The 27,752-nt window shown below is 36.2% G+C and overlaps 1 protein-coding gene across 1 annotated transcript in view; it reads right to left on the bottom strand.

Annotated features, from left to right (window-relative positions):
• Window positions 1-27,752, bottom strand: part of LOC123525709 (centromere-associated protein E-like) — a 95,968-nt gene that overhangs the window by 23,530 nt on the left and 44,686 nt on the right. Inside the window, exons 16-23 of the mRNA XM_053538835.1 lie at window positions 16,384-19,456; window positions 15,945-16,075; window positions 13,421-13,588; window positions 10,348-11,202; window positions 7,648-8,064; window positions 3,064-3,162; window positions 1,582-1,641; window positions 1,050-1,142 (exon numbers count right to left, since the gene is read on the bottom strand). Of these exons, the coding sequence (XP_053394810.1) occupies window positions 1,050-1,142; window positions 1,582-1,641; window positions 3,064-3,162; window positions 7,648-8,064; window positions 10,348-11,202; window positions 13,421-13,588; window positions 15,945-16,075; window positions 16,384-19,456 (4,896 nt within the window). The remainder of the gene's footprint in view (window positions 1-1,049; window positions 1,143-1,581; window positions 1,642-3,063; window positions 3,163-7,647; window positions 8,065-10,347; window positions 11,203-13,420; window positions 13,589-15,944; window positions 16,076-16,383; window positions 19,457-27,752) is intronic.

Genomic DNA, 27,752 nt, shown 5'->3' with positions numbered 1-27,752 from the left:
GTCCTTTACTCTAAATAATGACCTTCCTTTGTTCTAAACAATTAGACTTCCCTTTGTTGTAAACAGACTTTTCTTTGTTCTAAACAATTAGACTTCCCTTTGCTATAAACAGACTTTTCTTTGTTCTAAACTAGAGCTATCACTTAAGGTGATGAATGTACCCCTCTCATGCACTGACACAGTACATAGCAATTTGATGCACACAAGATTGCATAATTATCTGGACTGTATGTATATAGACTGTATGTATACAGTATAGTAACAAAAAACAAAGTCCCATAACTATGCAGAATATTTATCTAAAAGAAAGTAACATGCACCATGCACAACTAGGGTTGGTACTGATCACTTGTGTGGTTTCATTAAATTGTGTTTAAGGGTTCGGAAGATTAGGCGCGCACAAGATTGCATATGCAGCCTGTATGTACATAGTATGTTAACAAGAAACAAAGTCCCATAACTCTGCAAATTTTTTTTCTGAAAGAACCTAACATGACCCATGCACAACTACTGTTGTTACTGATCAGTTGTGTGAAGTTTCATTAAATTGTGTCAAGGGGATGAGGAGACATGGTGCGTACAATATTGTGTCTATGTATATAGTATAGTAACAAAAAACAAAGTCCCGTAACTCTGCAATTTTTTTATCTGAAAGAACCTAACATGCCCCATGCACAACTACTGTTGTTACTGATCACTTGTGTGAAGTTTCAATAAATTGTGTCAAGGGGATGAGGAGAGATGGTGTGCACAAGATTGTGTCTACGGACTGACAGACAAGACAACCTGAAACCAGTATACCCTCCCCCCTTACAACTTTGTTGTCGGGGGGGGGGGGGGGCAAAAATCATAGTCCTTTGTTCTAACAATCTGACTTTCCTTTATTCTGAATAATCTGACTTTCCTTTGTTCTAAACAATCAGACTTTTCTTTATAACTTTGAAGAGCTTCTTAATGTAAAAACATTTATTGACCACAACCTGTGAACAATCTTAAAGGTGAACAACTTTTCTTATATTCATTTTATAATTTAAGACTGTAGTTTATACTTCTAATGCTTCCTCATATGCATTCTTCTGTCTTTCTTGTTCCTTCTGTACTTCCTTCTTCAGTGATCTTACAGTCGCAAACACAGCCACACGCTGAAAACACCATTTACAGTAATAATCCTGCTCCATCTAATCTTTGTTTACTGGATTTCAACAGTATTTCAGTTATGTAGCAGAGTCAGTCAACATTCAACATGCTGCTGAATATTGTACCAATACTAACCTGTTTCTTGCACAATAACAAGAATCTACATGAATCAGAGGCATATGATTGAAACACTGTTAAAGAGAACATCTAGAATCAACTAGTTAGTATAATTCTTCCTCTACTGAAGGCTGGACAGCTTTTTAATGTAGATTTACATGAACAAAGTTCTTTAATAAGATGTACCTTCTATGTATATACTAGATTTAAGCTGCAGACAGTGTCTAGTCTGTGCACAAATATATCTGGATATACACATAGACTAACATAATGGCAAACATTTGATTAAGAACTATCAACTAAATGTAAAATTGTGCATAAGTATACCTTTTTCTTTTCTTCCCTTACAAACTCATTCCACCTATTCTCCCAGTCAATATTCTCTGGCTGAAATTATATCATTATTAATACAATGATGGCTTAGCTCTTTAACTGTTACAATCATCTCAAATTGTTCTTTGAAATATCAACAGACTGAGAGGAAAGGTTGTTTAGTTCATGCTATATGAGATCTACTAAAGATACTTGCTATCAAAGATCTAGTGAGGTCTCTTGCTGAGGGTTGTTACTATCAAAGATCTAGTGAGGGTTGTTGCTATCAAAGATCTAGTGAGGGTTGCTGCTATCAAAGATCTAGTGAGGGTTCTGGCAATCAAAGATCTAGTGAGGGTTGCTGCTATCAAAGATCTAGTGAGGGTTCTGGCAATCAAAGATCTAGTGAGGGTTGTTGCTATCAAAGATCTAGTGAGGGTTCTGGCAATCAAAGATCTAGTGAGGGTTGCTGCTATCAAAGATCTAGTGAGGGTTCTGGCAATCAAAGATCTAGTGAGGGTTCTGGCTATCAAAGATCTAGTGAGGGTTCTGGCTATCAAAGATCTAGTGAGGGTTCTGGCTATCAAAGATCTAGTGAGGGTTGTTGCTATCAAAGATCTAGTGAGGGTTCTAGCTATTAAATATCTTGTGAGCGTTGTTGCTATCAAACACATAGTGAGGGCTCTGGCTATCAAAGATTAGTGAGGGTTCTTGATATCAAAGATTTAAAGAGGGCTCTTGCTATCAAAGATCTAGCGAGGGTTGTTGCTATCAAATATCTAGTGAGGGTTCTAGCTATTAAATATCTTGTGAGCGTTGCTGCTATCAAACACATAGTGAGGGCTCTGGCTATCAAAGATTAGTGAGGGTTCTTGATATCAAAGATTTAAAGAGGGCTCTTGCTGTCAAAGATCTAGCGAGGTCGTTGCTATCAAAGATCATGTGAGTGCTGCTGCTATAAGAGAACTTAGTGAGATTTGTTGCTATCAAAAATCTAGTGAGGGTTCTTGCTATCAAAGATGTAGTGAGGGTTCTTGCTATCAAAGATCTAATGAGGGTCTTGCTAACAATAAATAACAACAGAAGTAAAAGGGTGGAAGGGGAAAACAACACGTCCCAACACCAGAAAAGTTTAAGATTGTTTACAGTTCAACCTCTGTAGAGCAACACACTTAGGGAGATACAAATATTGACTGTTATGTAGAGGTTGATGTTTTGAAGAGGTAAATTTGATAGTATATTTCAGCTTAGGGAAATTTTGAAGATGTTGTTATAGAGAGGTTTTTGCTTAAGAGAGGGCAGTTCATGAGAGGCTGTACCATTCAATATAACACAGGTTTCGGTATATAGAAAACCTTCATCAGGTTATCAAGTAATAACAGAGATAAACTGAAAGTGCATCAGACGTACGCTGACGCTGGAGTGAGTAGGACAGCTTTCCATATAATTTATATAGTTGAGCTAAAAAATCTCAATATCAAAATCTAAAAGACTTACCAGAGAATGGTATTTGATAGCTGTTGGATGTAATCCTTTCTCCAACTGTAGTTTGTCCTCTTCCAGTGACAACTTCACCTCCTCCAGGTCATTCAATCTCTGTGCAGATTATAAACATTTATAAAATTAAAATATCATTTCTGATTGGTTAAATTTAAGAAACAGAAAGAATTTAAACAATGACCCTGGATCGTTCACCTGAGTAATATGAGCTACATAGACAAGTAAGAAAGTCAAATATAAGTAAGCATTGAAATCTTTTCCCAGTTGTGTAAACATGTTTCAAATGTCAAACTGATGCTAAAATATTAAGAAAGTAGGTCAGTAGGTCAAGTTCATGGTCACTGAAGTCAGTTTTAAGATTGGTGTGCAAACCTGTGTATGTCATCCAAATTTCAAGGCTGTATCTAAAAAAACAAGAAAGTAGGTCAAGGTCACAGTCGAGTGACCCCTAATTACTTGGGGTCATCAGGTAATTATAATTAACAGTCTAGGAAATATGATCAGATAATTTTTTAAGTATTTTTTCTTCTATAACTCATACAATAAGTGACCCCTGGAGTGGGGCCTCTTTTCACCCCAGGGGCATAATTTAAACAATCTTGTTAGAGAACCACTAGGCAATGCTACGTACCAAATATCAAAGGCCTTGGCCTTGAACTTTCAGACAAGAAGATTTTTCAATCTTAGATAAGTCTATGTAAAACTTTGGACCCCCAGGGCGGGACCTCTTTTCACCCGGGGTAATATTTTGAACAATCTTGGTAAAGGACCACAAGACAATGCTAAATATCAAATACCAAAGGCCTAGGTCTTGTGGTTTCAGAAATAAAGATTTTTAAAGTTTTTTCCTATATAAGTAATAAACAAGAGCTGTCTCCATAGGATGACATATGCCCCCTATGGCACTTTGAATGAGTAGTTATGGCCGATGTTAGAGTTTAGGACCTTTGACCTACGGAGCTGGGTCTTGCGCGCGACACGTCGTCTTACTGTGCCACACATTCATGCGTAGTTATTTTAAAACCCATGCATGAATGACAAAGATATGGACCGGACACGCCCATCAATGCACTATCATGAAAAATGACCTTTAACGTCTAAGTGTGACCTTGACCTTTGAGCTACGGACCTGGGTCTTGCGCGCGACATGTCGTCTTACTGTGGTACACATTCATGCCAAGTTATTTGAAAGTCTATCCATCGATGACAAAGATATGGACCGGACACGCCCATCAATGCACTATCCTTTAATGTCTAAGTGTGACCTTGACCTTTGAGCTACGGACCTGGGTCTTGCGGGCGACACGTCGTCTTACTGTGGTACACATTCATGCCAAGTTATTTGAAAATCCATCCATCGATGACAAAGATATGGACCGGACACGCCCATCAATGCACTATCCTTTAATGTCTAAGTGTGACCTTGACCTTTGAGCTACGGACCTGGGTCTTGCGCACGACACGTCGTCTTACTGTGGTACACATTCATGCCAAGTTATTTGAAAATCCATCCATCGATGACAAAGATATGGACCGGACACGAAAATTGCGGACAGACTGACAGACTGGCAGACTGACAGACCGACAGACGGACGGACGGTTCAAAAACTATATGCCTCCCTTCGGGGGCATAAAAAGTATAACTATGTCAAACTTGGGACCCCCAGGGGTATAATTTGAACAATCTTCATAGAGGACCATTAGATGATGTCACATGCTAAATCTCAAGCTATATGCCTTGCAGTTTTGGACAAGAAGATTTTTTAAGTTTTTCCTATTGGTTGCCATGGCAACCAGAGTTCTGTGTGGAATTCAACTGTTAGAACAATTTTGAAAGGGGGGCACCCAAGAATCATTCCTGTGAAGTTTGGTGTAAATCTGCCCTGTGGTTTTCAAGGTTGTTTTTTTTAGAAATTGTTGACAGACGGAGCCTTAGGCTCAGGTGAACTAAAAAGCTCTTATATTCTCTCCGAAATGTGTTTAAAATACATTTTCTCTCATAGATTTTAACATTGTAGTTGCAGGCTACAAATCATCTTCATTATATAAATATATGTACAAAGAAATTTTCAAGTCCCATCCTAACAACTGCTTTTTTAAGTTAATCTTGCAGATAAACACTCAGTCCCCAGGAGTTCAAAGTACCAAGTTTCAACTGTATAAGATGGATTTTGATGCCAAAATTTTAGGTAAAGAAAACAAGCAAATTCGATGAATTGGTATCCCCCGCCGAAAGGGTTTGTGGTGAGGAATGGCAAAACAATATATCAGGCAAAAAGTTAAGGATGTTACTTTAGAGGCAAATAATTTCATTAGTCAAAATCAATTTAACAGAAAATTGGTGGTGGTGGTGGTGGTGGTGGGGGGGGGTGACTGGGTGAGAGTACAAAACATCACATGTTGATCAAGGTTTGAAAAAAAAGTAATTAAAAGGAATAAAAAAAAAAAATTCTTTTTTTTTTTTGGCAGGGGGAGGGGATGACCAAGGCAAGGTGGTGACCAGGTGTGGGTACACAACTTCACATGTTTATAATAAATGTTCATGAAAAAAAAATGAAAGAAGTTTAATGAAGTTCTACCAGCTTGTTACTGAGAAATGGCTTCAGACGTGGATTTTTCATTAAATCAAGGGCAATAACTCCAAGGGAAATTGACCAATCAAAAAAAAACTTGACGGGCATCATCGCAGTATATTGGTGCATCTTTATTTCAAGTTGTATGAAATTCTACCTAATAGTCACTGAGAAATGGCTGTGGACGGACATTTTTTGGTATTTTTCAATAAATCAAGGGCAATAACTCTAAGGAAAATTGACCAATCAAAAAAAAAACTTGACGGGCATCATCACAGTATGTTGGTGCATGTTTGTTTCAAGTTTCATAAAATTCTACCTGATAGTTACTGAGAAATGGCTGCGGACGGACGGACGGACGGACGCACGGACAACGCCATTTCAATACCCCCCTCCCGATTTCATCGGCGGGGGATAAAAATAACTTAACTGACCAGGCTTAATCATTTGTTAAGCTGAACTTATTTGTAACTGACAAGTCTCAATGCATCTAATTCTTGTTGAGCATCAGTTTCAAGTAAGAAAAACATGACAATTATTGCCCTTCTGTCAATAGAAAAATATTGGTTATCAGAAATTTTTAAGCATATGGTAATTGGTTGAGAGCCTGTGGTTGGCTTTTGTATTTGCTTACATCAATGTAAAACAAGAGGGCCATAATGGCCCTATATCGCTCAGCTGTTATCACTGCACTTAAGGACAAGTAGGTCAAACAACAAAGGGAAGAAATTTAACCAAAAAGAAAAAAAATTCTTACAAGGTACAGTTATGTCAAAATACACCTAAAGATTGGAGATACCATCCATGTTGTACCACAGAAAAGTAGTCTCGGTTTTTCCCTACGGCCAATAATAAAACAGTTACTAAATAATAGTAACATAAAAGGGAAGTAATTAAAAAAGTAAATGGAGGCAATTTGTCATAAATTCAGTCAATATGTATCTTCACTGATTGTCCAAGTCCATCTGTTGACATAAATCAAATTTCAGATCAATATCTTCATTAGTTAAGGAGATATACCCATTTTATATTTGAAATAAAGGGAGGTAATTTGACATAGTCAGTCCATAGTTATCTACCCTGATTGTCTCTGTCCAACTAATAACAATAATGAAATTTCAAATAAGTCCTATAGGACTTAAATCCATTTTGATTACAATCAGGGGAGGTAATCAGATATAAAATAACTCTGCAACCTACGTTTGGATCTGACAGATTCATCATGGAATCCAAGATTTATCGTTGTTGAAGATATTTTGGAAGTTTGTATCAAATCAAACCATAAATGAAGTCTCTATATGGCTGCAAAAGCCAAAATAGCAAATTTTGGACCTTTAAGGAGCCATAACTCTGGAACCCATGATAGGATCTGGCCAGTTCAACAAAGGAACCAAGATCTTATGGTGATACAAGTTGTGTGCAAGTTTGGTTAAAATAAAAATCATAAATGAAGCTGACCAAGGCAAGTGGGTGACCAGGTGTGGGTGCGCAACTTCACATGTTTATAAAGTTTCATAGTTCAAGGTCAAATATATCAAAAGTTATGATGCAGAAATTGCCATATCTATAGATCTATAGTACCCTATATTATAGTTAACACTAGAAACTTCTAAGGGCCATAACTCTGGTGTTACTTGGGCAATCTGACTGAAACTTGACGGTCCGCAAGAACTCATAGTGGTGAACATGTATATGAAGTTTTAAATAAATATTCCCAACTATTTCCTAGATATGGCTCCGGACGGACAACGCCAAAACTATATCCCTCCGACTTTGTCGGGGGATAATAAAATCATAAATGAAACCACTATCGTGCAGACAAGAAATTGTTGACGCATGACGGACAGACAAAGGGTGATCACAAAAGCTCACCTTGTCACTATGTGACAGGTGAGCTAATAAAAAATTTGAATGCATCACTATAGAACTAGAGTGGTAAGGAAACAGTACAGTAAATTATTCAATGTTTCTATGAAGACTAACTTAATCTTCCTTTAATTCACTTCACCTTTTCAATTGCTTCTTTTTCAGTCTTCAGACTTTCTGCCAGTCTCTTTATTTCATCTCGCTCTCCTTCTATGACCTTAACCTTTTTCTCAGCAGCCTTCACATTTTTGTTAAATTCTGTTTCTAGTCTATCCAACTCTTCCTTTTCTACAGATGTACTTTCCGCTAATGCCAATTTATCTTTCAAACACTCAATTTCAGTTTCACATTTAGCTATAAATTCTAATTTTTCACTTAATTCTGATTCTAGACTTTCCAGTTTGACCTTAAGCATGTCATTCTCTGACAGCGTTTCCCTGGCAACCTTACTGTCAGCTTCAAGTTCAGTAACTCTGGAGCGGAGAAGTTCACTCTCCTCCTCATTCAACTTTATCTCTTCCTGAAGTTCCTTCACAGTCTCTGCATAGATATCCAACTTCTGTAATATAAGGAATGGAATCAGAAGCAGCCCAAATCGTTCATTGACTAAAATAAAACTGTAAATATCTATGCACCATATTTAACACTCAAACAGATAGGCAAATTGACAAGAGCTGTTGGAAGGACAGAGCGCTTGGCTATAAGAAACTGTTTACTAACAGATAAAAGAAAATGAGGCATGAGGGATACTGAGAAACAATATATCAGATGCAAGTTAGTGCGAAAAATGTAAAGAAAACCCAAACATTTCAGGATGGGGGGAGAGGGTAAAGTCTCTCAGGGTGTGAGGGTTACTAAGAAACAACAGGAGATAGAGGGATCTTCATGGCTGAATGGTTATGACTGATGACCTCTAACCCTTAATGCTGTAACTTTGAAACCTTAATAATGGTGTAGAATTCGTTCATTTTCTGGCTGGTTTGAGGAAGGTCAGCTGTTCTACACAGGGGCTTGTGTCTGAAATAATGCCCTGAAGGGTTCAACATCAAAAGCTGAGAAGTAAACTAAGAATCATTTGTGTGGAAGTAATTTTACAAGAGCATCGCAATGTGGAGCAATATACCTCCAAAGTTATGACCTTTGACCCCTAAGTGTGACCCTGACATTCAAAGTGTGCCATCCAAAACATGCGCACTGCATGTCACCTCGATGTGGTGAACATTTATGCCAAGTTTCTTTAAAATCCTTCAAGCAGTTCAAGAGTTACAAAGCGGACACGAAACAAAGTCATATGACTTTTGACCCCTATGTGTGACCTCGACCTTGAAGTGAACCATTCAAAATATGTGCTCTGCACATCGTCTCGATGTGGTGAATATTTGTGTCAAGTTTCTTCCAAATCCTTCAAGGGGTTCAAGAGTTACAGAGCGGACACCAAATTGCTAACAGACTGACGGACAGACGGCCACCAGTGTCGTAACATAATACGTCCCTTTGGGCTTATAAAAATCAGGAATACAGTTTCTAAACAAGATTTTTAAAATTCTTCCTCTCTTTTGTCAGAGTTTTGCATGGAATGGATTTTTTTTTTAACAACTTTGGAAGATTACCATCCACGAAACATTTAGGCCAAGATTCATCAACTTTCTACAAATGGTTTTAGAGAATTCACTTGAAGAAGATGCTGACGGAATGACAATGGACAGTAAGTGACCACAACAGCTCAACATGAGTGTCTGTAACAATGGCTGATATCCAACACATTATAAAGAGTTGATTCATTGTGCCATTAAGTGACTGGAACTTTAAGTAGCCTGATTTCTCATGATACCGGGGTACTTAACATGCGCAAAACGAACAAAACTAAAGAAAATAATTCACCTCAGTATTTTATTTCTTTGCTGCTTCCTATATCCTTCATTATTATTATGAATTGAAAACTTTAATTATCTGGTTATTGTTTATGAATTCCCGATGAGCATGATGCCACGTTGAAATCTGACAAGTTAAAGTTGTTTCCCATGATACCGGTGTAATCATAAAAAAGTGTCAACTATGGAAAGCCTGATACAGAATGATATTAATATTTCTCAATAATTCTGGTAAGTTTACAGTCTATGATTTCAGACAAATTTCAAAAGATTTTTTTTCAACACAAAAAGAACACTGAACAATCCTACATTTAGAGGGCATATTACCAAAGATATACTTTTACCAAATGATATCTAGATCTTACCTTTTAGACCCAGATCTATCTAGGTCAAAAGTTTTGGCAAGAATTTCACAAGTTACCATATTAAAGAGTAGCAAAGATATCTTGTGTGAATATACATTTAAATCTTTTTTAAATGACAGACCCATATATATATATCAACTGGGGCTTAATTGGGTATCATTATATTTTGCATATTGCTGTAATTCCATTAATTTTGCCTTAACGGCTTGCCATACTTTCATTTCTAAGAAATGTCCTAGATATAGAAACAACATGGCTTCCGGTTTGGTGAAGTCATCAGCATTATGTCAGACGATATTTTTAGCTAAAGATTCTAGATGATAAACATTGTTTATAGGAGATATAGATGTTTAAACCTGACATTTTCACAAAAAAATGTGCGATAAGGAAGAGCGGCTTCCGGTTTACTCTGCTAATTATGTCAACATCCAGTAGGCGGGGCTAACATAAAAGTCTCGCGAGAAAACTGTTTACACCGGCATCATGGAACCCCCGGTACCATGAGAAAGGAGTATATACATGTAGATACAAAAAGTCAATATATATACTGTACCATTAATATCTCAGTCATTCTATATTCAATAAAGACAAAATTCCAGTACTTGCCTCTTCCATTTCATGCAGTTTCTCCTTTGATTCATCCAGTTGTTGTTCAAATTTCATCACAGATTCTTCTTTCTCTTTTTCAATCTCTTCTCTTTTCTCAGATTCTTTTTTTAACGCTTCCTTGAGTTCTTCAACTTTCCTTGATATAATTTCAAACTTATTTTGAATTTCATTTCGTTGAGATTCTATCTCCTTTAAATGGTTTGACGACTGTTTTAATTCAGTTTCAAGTTCTGCTATTTTGTCTTGGTATCTGCACTGGATTTCTTTTAACTCCATGTCTTTGTTTTGGGCCAACTCTAAATGTTCTGTTAGTCCCTCTATCCTTTTTTCCTGCTCTGAAAAAGTATTTTCCAATTCCGTGTTTTTTGCTTTCACAGATTCAATGTCCGTTTCCAGCAGAACAATCTTCTCTTCGTACTCGGTACAAACTTTACTCAACTCTTCCTCTTTTTCTTTATACATTTCCACATCAGACTCTAGATTAAGAATTTTATCTGAAAATTGAGCTTCACACTGTTCTAATTCTTCAATTTTTTCATTTGCTTGTTTCAATGTTTCTTCACCTTCACTAACTTTCACTTCAAGTTTGATTGTGTATTCTTTCATCTCTCTAACTTTTTCTTGCAATTCAGTGTCCAAACTTTCTTTCTGTTCATCAAGATCACTAGCAAGCTTCCTTAGTTCCTCATCTTTACTTGCTAGCATGCCTTTACCAATAGTTATATGGTGTTCTAGCTCTTTCAGTCTTGACTTGAGACACACATTTTCCTCTTCTATTTGTCGAATGTTATCCTGCAATTCTTTTTGTTTTTCTTGCAGCTCCTTAATAGTAACTTCATGGTCATCACACATCTAAAACAATTTTGCATAACACTTATGTATTATGCTTCACAGCTTCAAAAAAGCTTACTTAGTTAATGAAGAGGAACTTTCTGATAGAAAACTGTAGAACTGAGGCAAAAATTACTTATCAAATCTCACATTTTCTCAACTAAACAAGAGCTGTCACTAATGGTGACAAATGCCCCCGCAGCGCCTTGATCTTTGACCTGGTGACCTTGACCTTTGACCCCAAAGTCAATAGGGATCGTGTACTCAATAAGTACTATTAGCATGTGAAGTTTGAAGGTCCTGGGTGCAGTGGTTCACGAGTAAAGTGCCTTCATGCAAAAAGTTAACATTGGCCCCTGTGACCTTGACCTTTGACCTGGTGATCTCAAAGTTAGTAGGGGTTGTGTACTCAATAAGTACTATCAGCATGTGAAGTTTGAAGGTCCTGGGTGCAGTGGTTGGCGAGTAAAGTGCCTTCATGCAAAAAGTTAACGTTGGCCCCTGTGACCTTGAACTTTGACCTGGTGATCCCAAAGTTAGTAGGGGTCGTGTACTCAATGAGTACTATCAGCACGTGAAGTTTGAAGGTCCTGGGTGCAGTGGTTCGAGAGTAAAGTGCCTTCATGCAAAAAGTTAACGTTGTGACTAACGAACGAACGAACGGACAGTTGAAAACTAATATGCCTCCCTTCGGGGGCATAAAATGTTAATTCTTACAAAAATTTAGAAACAAATCCCTTTAAGATTCTTTAAATGTGAACCGAACCTTGGTTTATAATACTAGTCCCTCTTGACTTTCTGTGACATTTTTGTTTTCAAAACTGTTTAAATGACTAGATTCAATGAAGAAGAACTAGAAATGTGTCCATGGGACACAGATGCCCCCACTACATGACAAAGGACACAAAGTTTTTCCTAGGTCAGGGGCCATAACTCCTACAATACTGAATGAATCCGGACGCGAAACCCCAGGTGCACAACTGCACATGCTGACCAACATTCCTTTAAACTTTGGTGACACTAGGTCAAATACTTTTGGAGCTACGCGCGACACAACATTAAAATGACCAATTTTTAACTAAGTCAGGGGCCATAACTCCTACACGACTGAATGAATCCGGACGCGAAACCCTAGGTGCACAACTGCACATGCTGACCAACATTCCTTTAGACTTTGGTGACACTAGGTCAAATACTTTTGGAGCTACGTGCGACACAACATTAAAATGACCAATTTTTTACTAAATCAGGGGCCATAACTCCTACACGACTGAATGAATCCGGACGCGAAACCCCAGGTGCACAACTGCACATGCTGACCAACATTCCTGTAAACTTTGGTGACTCTAGGTCAAAAACTTCTGGAGCAGGCGGGACACAACATTAAAATGACCAATTTTTGACTACTAAGTCAGGGGCCATAAATCCTACACGACTGAATGAATCTGGACGCGAAACCCCAGGTACACAACTGCACATGCTGACCAACATTCCTTTAGACTTTGGTGACACTAGGTCAAATACTTTTGGAGCTACGTGCGACACAACATTAAAATGACCAATTTTTAACTAAATCAGGGGCCATAACTCCTACACGACTGAATGAATCAGGACGCGAAACCCCAGGTGCACAACTGCACATGCTGACCAACATTCCTGTAACATTTGGTGACTCTAGGTCAAATACTTCTAGAGCACACGCGACAAAACATTAGAATGACCAATTTTTAACTAAATCAGGAGCCGTAACTCCTACACGACTGAATGAATCCAGATGCTAAACCCCAGGTGCACAACTGCACATGCTGACCAACATTCCTGTAAAGTTTTGTGACTCTACGTCAAATACTTTTGGAGCTAGGCGCGACACAACACTAAAATGACCAACTTTTACAAAGTCAGGGGCCATAACTCCGACACGACAGAATGAATCTGGACGCAAAACTCCAGGTGCACAACTACACATGCTGATCAACATTCCTGTAAAGTTTTGTGACTCTATGTCAAATACTTTTGGAGCTAGGTGTAATACAACATTCTCGGAAGGACGGATAAGAACAAATCTATATGCCCACCCCCACAAAGTGGGGGCATAAAAACCAGTCTCTGACTTTGAACAATATTACTAGTCAATCTGAACTCACAACAAGCTACTTCACAATTTACAGATGAACTGAAAATTACTGCAAAAACAATTATGCAAAAACAGGCAATTATTGAATTTATGAAAATACTTTACATGACTGAATCTTTCTCTAGCATTTATGAGGTCAAGTTTCTCCTGTTTAAGTCTAGCATTGGCAGTCTGTAAGATTTCTATATCTTTAGGAAGTTGTTGTAACTGTGTTGTCATATTGCTGAGGTCATCCTGCATCTCTTCTATATTCCTCTCATATACTTCGCGTTGCTGAAAGTAATCTTTGCCACATTATGTTGTTCAAACACTTCTAATATAAGACTGAGAAAATGCTGTAAAAGGTAATGGTAAATTTTAGTTTTTATCTGCACTTTGGAAGACAAGAAACATAAGCTCTGTAAAGCTTAAAAGAAATTACATATTACCCCTAGCAATTTGCTGTTACTGATTTACAGTAGGGTTAATTGAGGACATTGTGATATAGTGTCTTACACAAAGACACTCGACAATAGGCGTAGCTAGAATTTGAACCTGGAACTTTCAATCCAGTCAAAAGCATTTTAATCCTCTGACCGACCAATGAGTCCAGCACAGGGCTCCGGAAATTTTGATAACTCAATCGGTCCGAAACGAAAATCTTGACATCGGCGCTACCCCACCCACTGCATTCCCAATATTACATATTTTGTAAAACGTGATAGAGTAAAGATATAATCATGTCATGCATTAAAACTGAGTTACCGGTCACCGCGTGTTTCCATACAATGAAGACAGTTATTCAGTGTTATGTGTGATTGTTACTTTGTTTAAATTTCGATTTTTTTCCGAGAAAATACTTGTAAGGATAAAATTACCGAGGCATTGACACCGTGTGCGTAACTAGTCTAAAAGCCAACGCACGTGACCGGTACCGTATACACGGCAGATACTTTGTGATGTTTCCTCATTCTTTGACGGAATTCTATAAAATACAATTACATGACACATATTCTCTGCTAAACAGTCTCGGTATTTTAAGAATACTCTGCCGCGGACCGAATGTGTACGTTATATGAACGCTGAGATCGAATTTCCCGCATGTATAGTACCAAAAGGTCACGCGTGTTGGCCACGGATATTTCATTTCACTTATGTTGTACTTCAATAAGCAGCTACATTTTAAAAGTTATATGTTCTCTTCTGATGTAAACAAAATTTCATTTTGAAAGGTTTTTTAAAAGACCGATTTGATAAACAGCACCACTCCGGTTTTCTTTATCATTCGTGTTTGCCAGTCCATTTTTTTTTTCTTTTTCTTTTTTGCACCGTCGGGTTGCAAAGACGATTTTCTGCACTTGTTTCAACTGGAGCCCCAACAAATGAATCTTGTAATTTTTTCAAATCAAGTTATTATAAAAAATATTTTGATTGGTTTTCCGTGTGATGTCTCATTAAATCAAAGACCTATAATGTACAATTATAGCTCTTTGATTAAATGCAGTGACCATTTGTTTTTTACCATGATGAAACATAGCCTTTTGAAATAAACCATCCGTCGGATTGTAAATAAAAGAAGTGGATCCCAGTCGAAATGATTTGGATCCAGTCAGACATATCTGGAAACCAGTCAAAAATGTTTAATACATTGCAGTCGGCTGTCTGCAAACATTAAAGGATGTGCCACGCTAGTACTGATTGCGTCACATGCTAGTTACGGACCGATTATCAAAGTGACAGTCAGACTGTTTGACACGTTTATTGATTATCTGAGGGTGCGACCAACAATTTCCTGCTTGGCAGTAGATGGTGTATTGAGATATCAGACAGAAATTTGTACTTTTCTCCATTTTTACGGGACCGATTTTTTTTGTTTTTTCACTTTATGAATCGGTCTGAAAAGTAAAAAATCGGTCCAAAACCGACAAACCGGCAAATTTCCTAAGCCCTGGTCCAGCACATAATATAAACTTACTGAATATCAATGTTAACAGTAGATGTTGTCTACAACAGATCATTTCATTTGTTGTATGTTCTTCATAAAATCTGGAACATTTAAATCCTTTGCAGTTATTTATTTGGGATAATATCAAATCAAACTAGAGCTGCTTTTGAGAAAAGCGCATGTCTCCTACAACTGCCTAATCATCTGAATAGTAGTATAGAAGTCAACCATGCACCAAGGCCTCAACTGCCTAATCATCTGACATGATTAGGTCTTGGGGCATAAATGACTCCTATACTACTATTCACATAACTTGTAGTATACAAGTCATTTATGCCCCAAGACCTTACTGGTAAACACATTTTGTTCAACTTTTGTAAAGATTGGATGAGAAATGTTCGACTTAAAACGTGTGGGCAAGATTTGTGACAGACTGACAAACACACAGACAGGAGTAAATCAATATGTTCTCCCACCACAGTGGTGTGGGAGACATAATTTACTTCAGGAACTACTTTCAAATGAGATTTTATTTTAAAAAAAAATCACTTTAATATTTTGAGGAAACATCAAGGCATTGAGATTTTCAAAAGCAGAAATGCATTGCTTTTAATTTTAGACACATTTTGTGAAGTACACGCTTAAAACACATCCATGTTTAGCAATCATGTTGATAAATAATGTAAGCTATTTTGTTTACGGTACCTTCTCAAAAGATTCTATAGTGTCTTTTAACTGTGAGATTTTCCCTCTCTCTCCCTCCAAACATTTTTGGCAGCTTTCCAAGTCCAGCCTAAGTTGCTTTACCTCATCAGCTTCTGGCATGCTGTCTTCAACTAACAGTCACAAAATTATTATAAACTTTACTGATTTTTGTAAAGCAGCTGGCCTGTATAATTTTAATCAATGTAGGCCATTTTAACATGTAATTATATCAAGATGAGAGACCATAAACTGAATCTGTAAAAGGTATTTTCAACACATCCTTTGAATTTTTAAAGGATCAAGTAACTTTGCTTAAATTGTTAAAACTAAACTTAATCAAAAAATCATTAATATTTGGATGAAGTGAAACATTATTCAACTTTACAAGTGAACTGCCTCTAGATATCTAGTCTAAGTATGTAAATATTACTAGACTCACCTTGTATTTTATTGGTGTTAATACTAACATCAATTGTCTCCTTGCGACTTACTGACTGTATCTGTCCCTGTAATTTTCCTATTTCCTCAGCATGATTTTCTTTCAGTGTTTCTATTTCTGCTCTGAGCATCTCACTCTGAAGGTCCATGCCTACACATTCTGAGTCTTCAATGCAATTTTGTGGACTGTTAGCACTTATTGTTTCTAGTTTTTGCTGAAGTTCTGAAATCTCTTTTTCATATCTAATTCTCAAATCTTCAGTAAGACTAGGGTCTTTGCTACATTCTTGCAATATTTTCTTCTTTTCAAGTTCTGACTGTAAAGATTCTATTTCTAATTTGTGTGTCTTTTTCAATTCGTCCAGTTCAGATTTCAATAATTGTGATCTCAAAACACAACAATCTGACTCGCTTTTATTCTCTTCAGCTTGTTTGCATTTCTCTTTCAAATTTTGTAATTCTTTTTTCAGACTGTCAATTTCTTTCTCATATAAAGTTTTGATCTCTTCTGTATCAGATTCTCCTTCCAGGCCTTTCCCCTGTAAATGCTGCTCAGCAAACTTTGCAAACTCTTCCTTCATAAATTCAATTTCTCTTTTATGCTTATCTTCAAGCTCTTCTATGTGTGTCTGAAGTTTTTCATTATCTAATACTACAGAAACATTATTCTGCTCTGCAGTGTTTTCACAGCTATTTTCATTCTTTTCTTTCTCAATTTCATACAAATTTGTAAACTTCTGCAATTCAGTTTTCAACCGTTCTATTTCTTCAATGTATTTACCCATATTACCTTCTACTTCTCCCTCCAACTTTTGGTCATCCGTACTCTGACTTTTTCCTTCCTCCAACAAATCCATGTAAATTTTAATATCCTCATTCAGTTCCTTAATTTTTCCTTCATACATACTTTTCATACTTTCATGTTTCTCCAGTTCAGTCCTGCGTTCATCAACTGATTCAAGAATCCTCTCCATTTTCTCCTTTTCCTGCTGCAGCATTTCCTCATAGGAAGTCAGCTTTGCCTTCAGTTCAAGTATTTCCAAGTTTTGTGTCTCAATCTCCTCATTCTCACATTGTGTTTGATTTTTCTGTAACTGTTCCTCATAAGATGTTAATTTAGATTTCAATTCCTGGATTTCCTCAATGTACTTAGCCTCAGCTTCTTCCTGTTCAGCTCTTAACATTTCTGATCTCAAATCTAAAACTTCTTCACCTGATAAATTGTTCCTTTTTTTCTCAACTTCAAGATCATCAGTTAACTCTTGTATTTTTGCCCTTAACCTTTTTATTTCGTCTTCAAACTTTTGATTAACTTCAACAATTTGTTCATGTACTACATTACCATGAAGACTTTTGTTAGGGCATTCTTCAGACATGTTTTGGGATTGAATAGTTTCCAACATTCTAACATATTTATTGATCTCTTCTCTTAATTCAGTTACTTCAGATTCATGACATTCCTTCAGTTTGTCAATTTCAGCTTGTAACATTTCTTTCTGTAAATCTATTCCACTGTTTGCATTATGTTCAGTGCTTGTTGCAATACAATCACTTGTGCAAACACTTTCATCTAAGGTAAAACTTAATCCCCCGCTCCTCCTCAGTTTGGCTTTTTCAGATTCAAATAAGTCTTTGTATTTCTCAACCTCTAACTTCAAGTCTTGTATCTGTTCTTTCAACTGCTTAACAAATTCTTCATCATGTTCTTCTGAGCTTAATTTATCATTATCAACATCTAATTCTGACGAATTCTTATTGTCACAGAGTTCCTTGTACCTATCAATTTCAGATTTCAAGGTGAAAATTTGCTCATCATACTGTGTTTTAAGTAGAACTAAATCGCTTGCTTGTGACTCATTCATACTTTTTTCTTCCAAGACGGCATGATAAGCATCTCTTTCTTCAGTCAGTTCAGTTATAACACTTTCATACATCTCCTTCTGGTTTTTTATTTCAGCAGTATAATCAAAGTTGACATGCCTTTCTATCTTATCTGTTTGACATTCTTTGGACTCTTTTATACTTGCATTGCAGTCAACTGACTGATCCTTCAACTGTTCTTTCAACTCAGATTTCAAATTTTCATTTATTTCCTTCAGATCATTTATCTGCTTTTTATATTCATTTTCCCTCTCAGTTTCATTATTCTTTTCCATTTCTAACTCTTCGGCTAAATGCGTAGTTTTAATTTCATATTCTGCTTTCATTTCATCCATTTTCTTTTCATATTCTGCTATCATTGCATCAATTTTCTTATCATATACTACAGAAACATTTTCTTCTTCTGACACTTCTTTACCACTGCCCGCCATCTCTCTAAGTTTAGTAATTTCATTTTGTAGCTTTGCAATGTCAGTTTTATAATTTTGCTTTTGTAATTCAAATTCAGACTGCAATTCTGTCAGTCTTACATCATCAACACTGGCTGTCACCTCACCATTCTGTTTTGTGTTCATCCTTTTAGCTTTTTCTTCCTCCAACATTTGCTGATATATTTCAATTTCTTCTTTTGCCTCATCAATATCTTTCTGAAATCGAGACTTCTGGTCTTCCAATTCCAGCTCAGACTGTTTCTGAGATTCAGCAGTCTCTTGCTTCTCTTTCTCAAGAGCTAATACTAACATATCAACCTCATTTCTCAGATCATTAATCTCTTGTTCATGTTTCTGTTTTAATTCTGCTATTTCATCATTTTTCTCTGTATTAACTTGATCTAATTCCTCTGACTGACTAGAAAGTCTAGCTTTTATACTATTGTAGTCTACACCTTTTTCTTCAAGCATTGTTGTGTAAACTTCTAACTTATGTTTCATCTGTTGGATAGCAAATTCATACTGTGATTTCTGAATCTCAAGATCAGTGTTTAGATCTGAAACTCGTGCCTCTGACACTGTCAACTGTTTACTTTTTTCTGATAGTCCTGAACCATCCTCTGCAGCATTCAATTTGGCATTTGTTGACTGCACAGTCATTCTTAGGTTCTTCCTTTCATTCTGTGACTTCATCAGTTCTTCTTCCAGCCAGTTTACAGTTTCTTTCATTGATCTGTTCTCCTCGGTCAATTTCTTCAAATCCTAAAACCAGAAAATTTACACATTTTGCTAGTATATGTTATAACTAAATCATTCTAAAATGCAAGTAAACAAAAACAAGAGCTGGCGGATGACATCACGCTCGACTATTCGAAGAATTGATTGAAGAATGGGCTCAAAATATTACCACAGATATTCAGACAAAAGAAAAAAAAGATAAGACAAACAATGTTCTTGTATTTGTAGATTTCGATAAGTCTTGCACTAAATGGCAATGTGTGAACCAATTTCAAAATCCAAAAAGGGCCATAATTCAGCCAAAATAGTTGTCAGATTTATGTACTCTTGCCTACAGATTGAAATCATGATGATAAACAAGTGTTCAAAGTTTAAAAGCAATATGTCAAATCGTTTTGACAAAACGTGGACTTGTATGAAAACCGAACCAATTTGCAAGTCCAAAAAGGGCCATAATTCAGCCAAAATAGATGACAGAGTTATGTACTCTTTCCTACAGATAGAGACTATTATACTGAACAAGTGATAAAAGTTTCAAAGCCATATGTCAAACACTTTACACAAAATATTATCTGGTACGAAAAACTTAACCCAGATTTCTAAGTCAAAAGGGGCCTAATTCAGCCAAAATCCTTGATGGAGTTATGTACTCTTGCCTATAACTGGACATGGTGATGGTAAACATGTGTTGAAAATTTCAAAGCTTTATCTCAAAAGACTGTCAAAATATGAACTGGTACAAAAAACTTAACCAAGATTTCTAAGTCAAAAAGGGCCATAATTCAGCCAAAATCCTTGATGGAGTTATGTTCTCTTGCCTATAACTGGGCATGGTGATGGTAAACAAGTGTTGAAATTTCAAAGCTTTATCTAAAAAGACTTTGTCAAAATATGAACTGGTTCGAAAAACTTAACCGAGATTTTTAAGTCAAAAGGGGCCATAATTCAGCCAAAATCCTTGATGGATTTATGTACTCCTGCCTATAACTGAACATGGTGATGGTAAATAAGTGTTGAAAGTTTCAAAGCTTTATCTCAAAAGACTTTGTCAAAATATGAACTGGTACGAAAAACTTAACCATGATTTCTAAGTCAAAAGGGGCCATAATTCAGCCAAAATCCTTGATGGAGTTATGTGCTCTTGCCTATAACTGGTCATGGTCATGGTAAACAAGTGTTGAAAGTTTCAAAGCTTTATCTCAAAAGACTTTGTAAAAATGTGGACTGGTACGAAAAATTTAACCAAGGTGTGACGCCGACGCCATGGTGAGTAGGATAGCTCCACTTATTCTTCGAATAGTCGAGCTAAAAAACATTTAAACAACAGTACGTTCAGAAAACAGCCACAAGCTCATTGCAGTCATGCACTTTCTATATTTGTAAATTCCTGCATTTCTTTAAATCTGCAGATTAAATTAAAATGCAGACACTTGCAGAAGAGATAAATACAGTCACAAACAAGTGTTACATCTTTTATCAATTAAGACCACTTAATTAAGCACAGGTGCTTGAAGCTTGAATATTATATAGCCAATTCCATTATCATGTTAAACCATATTTGCCTTCTACTGCGTTATATTGAGAGGATCTTTCAAGAATGCCTTAGACCAAATTTGGTGAAAATCCTGCAAGTGGTTCATGAGAAGAAACTGTTTAAAAGTTGGTCTATTTTTAGCTCTTGTGACCCCATAAACAGGTGAAGTGAACCATCTGAAGAAAATTGAAAGCAGTTCATACAAGGGTGCTACAGACCAAGTTTGATGAAGATCAATCAGCTGGTTCATGAAAGTTGTTCAAAGGTTTGCAGATCTTGTTTCCCAAAACAGGGGCCTAGTGAAACCACTTGAACCACGTTGAGAGAGGTCCAGGATGCTACAGTCCAAGTTTGATATCATTCTGACCAGTAGTTTCAGAGATGACATTTAAGTAAAAATGTTGATGCAGGATGCTGGACCATCCATCTATACAAATATAAGCAATCACTAAACAGTAGTATATGTTTGAGACTGTTTTAAAAGCATTCTACCTGTTGTTTCATTTTACAAATATTTACATTACATAATTATAACTTGTTTCGTTTTTCCTTAATGTAAGACAATGTTTATGTAAAACAAAGTGTTTATTTTCTTATAGGGCCGCCACTTTGAAAAGGCAGCCATTTTGATTTATGATATACCATTGTCTTGTGCATATTCACCTACCGAATCACATTCAAATGTCAGATATCAGACATTAAGGCAATCTGTAACCATTCTTTAAGCTTCTTCAGGGCTTTTTCTAGGGTTTTTGGGAAAAAGGCCCCTGGTCAAATTGGGAATTTTTAATGCGGTATTGTCAAAATTGGGAAAATGTATCCACAAATCAAGCACGTTTTTAACATTTAACTATGTTAGTTTAAAACTTCAGTTTCAAGTTTTACTGGTATACATTCAAATGAATTACAAATTTAAAGTATTCCCATATGAAATTTTGAGAATTTTTTTTTTTCAGGATTGTTTTCTAAGTTGTTGATACTATACTAAAATGCAAAAATAAAATACAGTAACTCTTCATTTGTCATATTTAAACTTTTGTTTACAGTTTGTTTTCACCACAATTATAACCAAATTTTCAAAAAAGTAGAGTGGCAAAATGTGGGTATGTTCAAGTGAAAACAAGAGCACCGCCTTGCGGGTGCTGACGCTCATCTGATTTTTTTTGTGTAATAGAAATATTGTCCTACCCATGATTTTCTAAGTCTAAAAAGGGCCATCATTCTTGCAAAAAGCAGAATAGAGTTATGTTTCTTGATGTTCAGTGTCCACTTATGATGGTGAAAAACTATGGCAAGTTTTAAAGCTATAGCTTTGACAGGATAAAAGCTGACCTAAACATAAAACTTAACCAAGAAACTGATTTTCTAAGTCCAAAAGGGGCAATAAATCTTGCAAAAAGCAAGATGGAGTTATGTTTCTTGATGTACAGGGTCTGCTTATGATGGTGAACAAGTATTCCAAGTTTCAAAGCAATAGCTTTGATAGTTTAGGAGAAAAGTTGACCTAAACATAGAACTTAACCAAGAAATCTGATATTTTCTAAGTACAAAAGGGGCCATAAATCTGGCAAAAAACAAGATGGAGTTATGTTTCTTGCTATACAGGGTCAGCTTATGATGGTGAACAAGTATTCCAAGTTTCAAAGCAATAGCTTTGATAGTTTAGGAGAAAAGCTGACCTAAACATAAAACTTAACCAGGCAACGCCGACGCAGATGCCGACAACCGCTCAAGTGATGACAATAACTCATCATTTTTTTTCAAAAAATCAGATGAGCTAAAAATGAGTTGCGAAAATATGTGACAATTGATTTTAATGGTGTAAGAACTATCGGTCAACATGTTTTGAGTACTATATATTCAATAAATATTGGTGTACTTATGCATTTTTTGAGGTTTATGCTTACAAATCATACAATTTTTTAGCAAAATCTTGTATTTATTTTTTGCCGAGGTTGCAGACAGTCATGTTACTAAAAATAGAAATGAGTTGATTTTTCCAAAATTTTGTTTGATTTCCTTGGCAAACAACTTACTATGCAAGAGTTATCTCTTATTAACCAAAAATAACTTGATTTCAGTTGGGAATTTTTTCTTCGGTTCGGGAATTTTTTGCTTCACATTGGGAAATATTGAGCATATTTGGCATTGGGAATGGGGCCGAATATCGGCCCCGTGAGATAGGTGGAAAAAACCCTGTTCTTTGTGGCTCACTAACCAGCTATATGGATGCCAGTGGGATTTAAGGTGGTTCGCGGGTTTCCTACGAAAATTTCGAAGTATGAGATATAAGATTGATATTAGGTCTGTATGTACTAAAATCTCCTGTCTTTCATTTGGAGAAAAAATAAAATCATTCCGAATCCACATTTCCTTTGAGGAGAGCCCCCCTGGCGGCGCATGTATTTTTCAAGGGAAATCGCCGTTTTTCTGTCATAATTGCATTAAAATTAATGTTATAACTTTTTTCCAAACTCAAGAATATAGCTAAATTCAATGTTATTGTTTACATGTTGCATTTTGTACATTATTTCATTTGGAAAATGCTTAAATAAAGAGATATCCGTAGTAGGGGTGGGGAAAACTAGCAAAAAAATTCAATGTATCTCATGGCCGTTTAGCCGATATAAAATAAACGCAACGGTCAAAGTTCTTGATTTTCAAGTATAGTCTTCTTTAATCATTTCTGAACAAGAAAATAAAATAAACAAGAGCACCGCCTTGCGGGTGCTGACGCTCATCTGATTTTTTTTGTATAATAGAAATATTGTCCTACCCATGATTTTCTAAGTCTAAAAAGGGCCATCATTCTTGCAAAAAGCAGGATAGAGTTATGTTTCTTGATGTACAGTGTCCACTTATGATTGTGAAAAACTGTTGCAAGTTTTAAAGCAACAGCTTTGATAGTTTATGAGAAAAGTTGCCTTAAACATAATACTCAACCAAGAAAATGATTTTCTAAGTCCAAAAGGGGCAATAATTATTGCAAAAAGCAGGATGGAGTTATGTTGCTTGCTGTACAGGGTCAGCTTATGATGGTGAACAAGTGTTGCAAGTTTCAAAGCAATAGCTTTGATAGTTTAAGAGAAAAAGTTGACCTAAACATAAAACTTAACCAAGAAATCTGATATTTTCTAAGTCTAAAAGGGGCCATAAATCTTGCAAAAAGCAGGATGGAGTTATGTTTCTTGCTGTACAGGGTCAGCTTATGATGGTGAACAAGTGTTGCAAGTTTTAAAGCAATAGCTTTCATAGTTTAGGATAAAAGCTGACCTAAACATAAAACTTAACCAAGAAAACTGATTTTCTAAGTCCAAAAGGGGCAATAATTCTTGCAAAAAGCAAGATGGAGTTATGTTTCTTGATGTACAGGGTCTGCTTATGATGGTGAACAAGTATTCCAAGTTTCAAAGCAATAGCTTTGATAGTTTAGGAGAAAAGTTGACCTAAACATAGAACTTAACCAAGAAATCTGATATTTTCTAAGTACAAAAGGGGCCATAAATCTTGCAAAAAGCAAGATGGAGTTATGTTTCTTGCTATACAGGGTCAGCTTATGATGGTGAACAAGTCTTCCAAGTTTCAAAGCAATAGCTTTGATAGTTTAGGAGAAAAGCTGACCTAAACATAAAACTTAACCAGGCAACGCCGACGCCGACAACCGCTCAAGTGATGACAATAACTCATCATTTTTTTTCAAAAAATCAGATGAGCTAAAAAGGGGGATCTTCACGGCAGATTTTTTGTAAATTTACTTTTTATTTGTTTTGGTAATCTAAATATTGTGACGTTGATACACCAATGACAGCGGTAAGTTCACAAAAATCTAATTGTTTTTATTTAAATATATTCACATGATGTACATTGTTGCGAATTTCACAAACTAAGTATATAGGAGAGATTGCCCTGACGTCACGCATTAACACCTGTTTATCTGGTGGTTGGCAAAACAAATGTTTTTTACACCGTTTGTGTATGGGATAGGAATTTTTAATTTTTAATAACTCTTTCGCTAATTTATGGATTTTAAAAATTCAAAAAGTTTTGAAATGCTTACGATTTTCATATTTTCTAATTTAAATATCTTTTTGAAATGAATGACCATTTTAAATGACATATGATTTTAATAGCGGCGTAGCGATGCTCCATACTTTTAGAAAAAACACTGTAAGTTAAGCGTTCATAATAAAGCCATTTTATTTCGAAATGATAATTAAAAGTAATCAATAAATTGCTTGTTTTATACCCTTTCCATTGATCAAAAAATTATTGATATCATTTGTGTTTTAAGAAAGTTTTAGCCGTTAGAAAAACATCACTGTTTACAAAAAAACATGGACGCTCGGCGTCTGCCCACCCGAACTTTGTCTTATCAGTTCTAAAAATAGAAAATACAAGGGATTTGTATACAAACACGATCTCTCTTATTATATTATCTAGTAAAATATATCAGAGTCGAGTCAGTTAAAGCTACTTGCCCATAGTTTGGGTGAAAAATGTATGTACACCAAGTCTGGCACAAAATGTGAACATGTAGCGCTAAAACATGTACTATAACTGTTGAATATGGTATCAATTATTTAATCTTGCATAACTCGCGTATCTGGCTCCGTATTCAAGGGTGAGTATAGTCTTAGTGTTTAGTGAATAATTTTATTGCAAAAGGTCTCAAAAAAGGAGATAACCATGGTAGGGGGTGGGGGGATTAGAAAACAAGAGGGTCATGATGACCCTGGATCGCTCACCTGAGTAATATGAGCCACAAGTTTCAAATGGCAAACAGATGCTAACATATTAAGAAAGTAGGTCAGTAGGTCACATTTATGGTCACTGAAAGTCAGTTTTAAGATCGGTGTGCAAAACTGTATATGTCACCCAAATTTCAAGGTTGTATCTTAAACAAGAGCTGTCACTACTGGTGACAAATGCCCCCGCAGCGCCTTGACCTTTGACCTGGTGACCTTGACCTATGACCTGGTGACCCCAAAGTCAGTAGAGGTCGTGTACTCAATAAATACTATCAGCATGTGAAGTTTAAAGGTCCTGGGTGCAGTGGTTTGCAAGTAAAGTGCCTTCATGCAAAAAGTTAACGTTGTGACGAACGAACTAACAAACGGATGGACAGTTGAAAACTAATATGCCTTCCTTCAGGGCATAAAAAACAAGGAAGTACGTCAGTAGGTCAAGGTCACAGTCAGGTGACCCCTAATCACTTGGGATCATCAGGTAATTATTATTAAACAGTCTAGGAACTATGATCTAATAATTTTTAAGTACTTTTTCCTATATAACTCATATAAGAAGTGACCCCCAGGGCGGGGCCTCTTTTCACCCCAGGGACATAATTTGAACAATCTTGTAAGAGATCCACTAGGCAATGCTACACACAAAATATCAAAGGCCTAGGCCTTGAACTTTAGGACAAGAGATTTTTTATTTTTTTCCTATATAAGTCTATGGCTCAGATGAGCTAACAAGAGCTGTCAGTGGATAGCATGCTTGACTATTCTCAGTGCTTGATAGTATAATATAAGCAATGAGTAAAACTTAAACATTACAATAAGCATATTCTAAGTCGAAAAGGGGCCATAATTCAGTCAAAATGTTTGATAGAGTTGCCTCCTCCATTTTACAGACTGGGGTCATGATGGTAAACAAGTATGCAAAATATGAAAGCATATCTCAATGGACTTTGAAATTTTTTGGGGTGGTACACAAACTTTTAACATTTATTCTAAGTCGAAAAGGGGCCATAATTCAGTCAAAATGCTTGATAGAGTTGCCTCCTCCTTTTTACAGACTGGGGTCATGATGGTAAACAAGTATGCAAAATATGAAAGCAATATCTCAATGGACTTTGAAAATATTTGGGGTGGTACGCAAACTTTAACATTGATTCTAAGTTGAAAAGGGGCCATAATTCAGTCAAAATGCTTGATAGAGTTGCCTCCTCCTTTTTACAGACTGGGGTCATGATGGTAAACAAGTATGCAAAATATGAAAGCAATATCTCAATGAACTTTGAAAATATTTGGGGTGGTACGCAAACTTAATTTGTGTGATGCTCACGCCAGGGCGTGTAGGATAGCTCCCCTATTCTTCGAACAGTCAAGCTAAAAATAGTCCTCAATGTATATTATTGATATCACTTTGACAGAGACAAGTACTCAAACAACTTTCTAACAATAAGACTTTGCATCTGAAGCTTTTAATAAATCTAAAACAAGACCACCGCCTTGCGGGTGCTGACGCTCATCTGATTTTTTTTGTATAATAGAAATATTGTCCTACCCATGATTTTCTAAGTCTAAAAAGGGCCATCACTCTTGCAAAAAGCAGGATAGAGTTATGTTTCTTGATGTACAGTGTCCACTTATGATGGTGAAAAACTGTTGCAAGTTTTAAAGCAATAGCTTTGATAGTTTATGAGAAAAGTTGACTTAAACATAATATTCAACCAAGAAAATGATTTTTTCTAAGTCCAAAAAGGGCAATAATTATTGCAAAAAGCAGGATGGAGTTATGTTGCTTGCTGTACAGGGTCAGCTTATGATGGTGAACAAGAGTTGCAAGTTTTAAAGCAATAGCTTTGATAGTTTAAGAGAAAAAGTTGACCTAAACATAAAACTTAACCAAGAAATCTGATATTTTCTAAGTCCAAAAGGGGCCATTTATCTTGCAAAAAGCAGGATGGAGTTATGTTTCTTGCTGTACAGGGTCAGCTTATGATGGTGAACAAGTGTTGCAAGTTTTAAAGGAATAGCTTTGATAGTTTAGGATAAAAGC

Source organism: Mercenaria mercenaria, chromosome 3 (assembly GCF_021730395.1).
Source record: "Mercenaria mercenaria strain notata chromosome 3, MADL_Memer_1, whole genome shotgun sequence".
In the NCBI taxonomy this organism is placed as follows: domain Eukaryota; kingdom Metazoa; phylum Mollusca; class Bivalvia; order Venerida; family Veneridae; genus Mercenaria; species Mercenaria mercenaria.
This window is presented reverse-complemented; position numbering and strand designations above follow the sequence as displayed.